General features: G+C 37.6%; 1 protein-coding gene across 1 annotated transcript; it reads right to left on the bottom strand.

The window, feature by feature from the left end:
• Positions 1-299: 299 nt before the first annotated feature.
• Positions 300-2,262, bottom strand: LOC131025549 (protein FAR1-RELATED SEQUENCE 5-like). The gene is made up of 2 exons (XM_057955344.1): positions 1,862-2,262; positions 300-1,725 (listed from the first exon to the last, which is right to left on the bottom strand). Exons 1-2 carry the CDS (start codon positions 2,260-2,262, stop codon positions 300-302), a joined length of 1,827 nt encoding a protein of 608 aa, XP_057811327.1.
• Between the last annotated feature and the right edge of the window lie 964 nt (positions 2,263-3,226).

Genomic DNA, 3,226 nt, shown 5'->3' with positions numbered 1-3,226 from the left:
ATAATTTTCGAACTACATTTTTAGATAAATCACTTTAATAAAATTCTTCAGATATTGTGGGGATTTTTTTTTTTGGTCAATACAACGATGCACCCACGATATTCACCATTTATAATTGAACATTGAGTAAAATTTAAAAGATAAAACAATGTTTCAAACCCCCAATATTCAGCCTTTTTAAAAGGCTAAATGCAATTCCACAACCTAAAAAAATAATGAAGACGTTATGAGATTAAGAACAGACGAAAACGAAACTGGAAGTGTGTGTTGAAGTTCGAAAGAACAAAATAAAGATAATATCATGAAGAGCTAAGAGTTTCAGTTGGGGCTTCCTTTGTGGGGCAGTTTCTTGAGTCATGATGAACTCTTTTTTTGCATTTCCTACAAAGACGCAAAGGTTTCTGTGCCAGTATAATGGCCTTCTCTTTTTCAGATTTCCTACGGCCACCGGCACCACTCCCTTTAGTCTTAACAATATCTGGGGGGAAAACGGAAGGAGATTCTGGTGGTGGGGATCCATAAAATTCATTGAATAATCTGCTCTTTGATGTTGTAGAGTTCACATATGCCCCAAAGTTAGTAAACTTGTCCCTCACTTGAATAAGGTTATCGTATAGTTGATCGCAAAGCTCATGGTTTCCCCTTACACATCCAATGGTTTCACTAACAACTTTGAAAATACGGAACTCAAGATTTGAGGTAGACTTACTACCTTCTTTCCGCACTTCCTCTAGGGATTCATCTGGACACAATAAACTGAATTTGCACCATCGCCTCACAATGTACTTGGGAGGAATAGCATCAAGTTTCAGGTTCCTGAACACAACAAACATATGCATGCAAGGAGTACCTTTCCGAGTGAACAAGTTGCAGCTACATAACACATCGTCCTGGGGCCGCACATAACGAACAATGAATTCACCATCTATGTTGTCCTCGACTACATAAATCTCTTCATCACCTTGGGAATACATCTTACGTATGGCACATGCTTTGCTTGCATGGTCAATCTGCTCCTGAACATCTTTGAACACTGAGTTTGTGTACACAGCAGCTGCGTTACGTTCAATATCTAGATTTGTCATCATCCTAGGAGAGCGGGTCTCGTCAGCATGGGTTACCTCCTTGTAATTATATCTCTGTGCGTCAAGACCACTGCAAAAGTTAGTATACAGTAACACAAGATCAGAATTCTTGTCGATAAAGCGTTTGAAAAAGCTATTCTTGCTCTCGGACATCGAAGTAGTTCGAAATAGACCACTCATGTGTACATCTCTGAAATACGCGGGTATCCACATTGAACGATCTTGATACATGTCAGAGAACCATTTGTTTGATGTAAGATCGTATTCTTCCATCAGATTATTCCAGTTTTCTTCAAAAACTTCTGGTTCATCATTATCATTCCACACAACCCTATCATAAGCTAACTTAAAATCGGAATCATCCCTCAACCTTTGTGGCACCTTTTCAGCAACTTTAATGTTTATGTGCCACATACAAAACCTGTGACGTGTCTCTTTCCAAGTTGATGCCACAGCTTTCTTAAGACCAGGGTCTTGATCAGTGATAAGAATACGCGGTGCATTTCCCATTATTAACTCAAACTTTTCCAACACCCATGCATAAGACTCTGAATCTTCATGATTAATTAATGCCACAGCAAAAGAGATGCACCTACCGTGGTTATCTTTACCAGTAAAAGGAGTTAATATAAACTTGTATCTGCATATGAGAAAAGTGAAAAATATTAGTTCATAATGTAACTGTTGTTATATAGTTTCATATGAACAATGTTGGCAGTTGGTTATGAAAAAACATCGAATTCATATTACTATAGGCACAGAATCTTGACTAATACCTGTTGGTGTTATAAGTAGCATCGAATGAAACTGCCTCGCCAAACAACTTGTAGTTTTTAACAGATACGTCATCCGCCCAGATAATGCGACACAATTTTTTTTCATCATCTACCTCATGAAAAAACTTAAATCCATCCCCTAACTGCTGTTTGTTATTAAATGTTTCCAACAACATATGTGCATCTGATCCGAACGAATATACCTTCAGGTCCCTTACAAAGTTCTTGAAGTCGTTGCCGGTACATCCAACTGATTTATAATCCCCTACAATCTCTCTGAAAAATCGGAAGGCACGCATTGGCCCAATATTAGCTTTTACAGCCGAAATTATGAATATCTGTTGGAATTCATCAACATTCCTGTTGTTGCTCATCAAATGTCGTGTAGCTTCAGGAACCATAGAATGGGTATGGCCCTCAAAAAAATCACTAAGCTTGTACCGGCCTCCTGTAGTAATTTTGAAGATTACACGAGCCCTACAATAAATCTTGCATGATGTAGTCTTCCGTCTCTTTGACCCTGCATTCTTTGAGCGTATGAGAGGTTCCTTATTTTTTTCCCACACTCCTTCCCTCTTACAAACAATTAATCTGTATGTAATAGTATCATCATCCGATCTGTGGATAGTGTTGCACCGAGTCTCGAAACCACAGTAGGCGGCATAATCCTTGTAAAATTCAACTGCTTCTGGTAAAGTATCGAACGTCTGTCCATGGTATGGTTTAATTGGTTCTGGACATTGAGGGAAACAAAGTTCCCTCTCTGGTGTGCTAGCACAAAAGGTTCCTGATCCTTATATATTAAGGGTACGAAGATAAGAAATGACATTGTGTTACTGAAAATGAACAAGAATTATATATTAACAAGTTCGACATAAAATGAGATATGTGATACAGAAAATGAACTCTTCGATATTTAGTTCATAACAGTTACTAAAAAGTTTACATTGCCATTTGTTGCATAATTACAATCAATGTACCGTGATGCGAATGAAAACGGATAGTCCATAAAAGTTCATACCAGTTAATTATGAAACGTTCATAAAGTCAATGCCATTTGTTAAAAGTTCATTTCCGTCTCTTTAGTCCATAAAAGTTCATAACAGTTATTAACAAGTTTACGATCCCATTTGTTGCACAATTAGAATCAATGAAACGTGATGCGAAGGGAAATGCATAATTTCGAAATAAAATAAAGCGAATGAATTTTTTACATACACTACAAGAAAATGCGGCTCTAACGACCGAAATTTCGGTCGTTAAAACCCAAAAATCGGTCGTTAATATTATTAACGACCGATTTAACGACCGTTTTTTTCGGTCGTTGTTTGCATCGTCGCCCGAGTTTTAACGACCGTTTTTTCG

This window comes from Salvia miltiorrhiza, chromosome 5, assembly GCF_028751815.1.
Source record: "Salvia miltiorrhiza cultivar Shanhuang (shh) chromosome 5, IMPLAD_Smil_shh, whole genome shotgun sequence".
Classification (NCBI taxonomy): domain Eukaryota; kingdom Viridiplantae; phylum Streptophyta; class Magnoliopsida; order Lamiales; family Lamiaceae; genus Salvia; species Salvia miltiorrhiza.
This window is presented reverse-complemented; position numbering and strand designations above follow the sequence as displayed.

What these genes read in the sequence shown, in the direction of transcription:
- LOC131025549 (XM_057955344.1), bottom strand. Translation starts at nt 2,262, where the DNA reads ATGGTTCCTGAAGCTACACGACATTTGATGAGCAACAACAGGAATGTT. An exon ending in GCTACTTATAACACCAACAG is followed by an intron (nt 1,726 to 1,861) that starts GTATTAGTCAAG and finishes TCTCATATGCAG; the next exon opens with ATACAAGTTTATATTAACTC.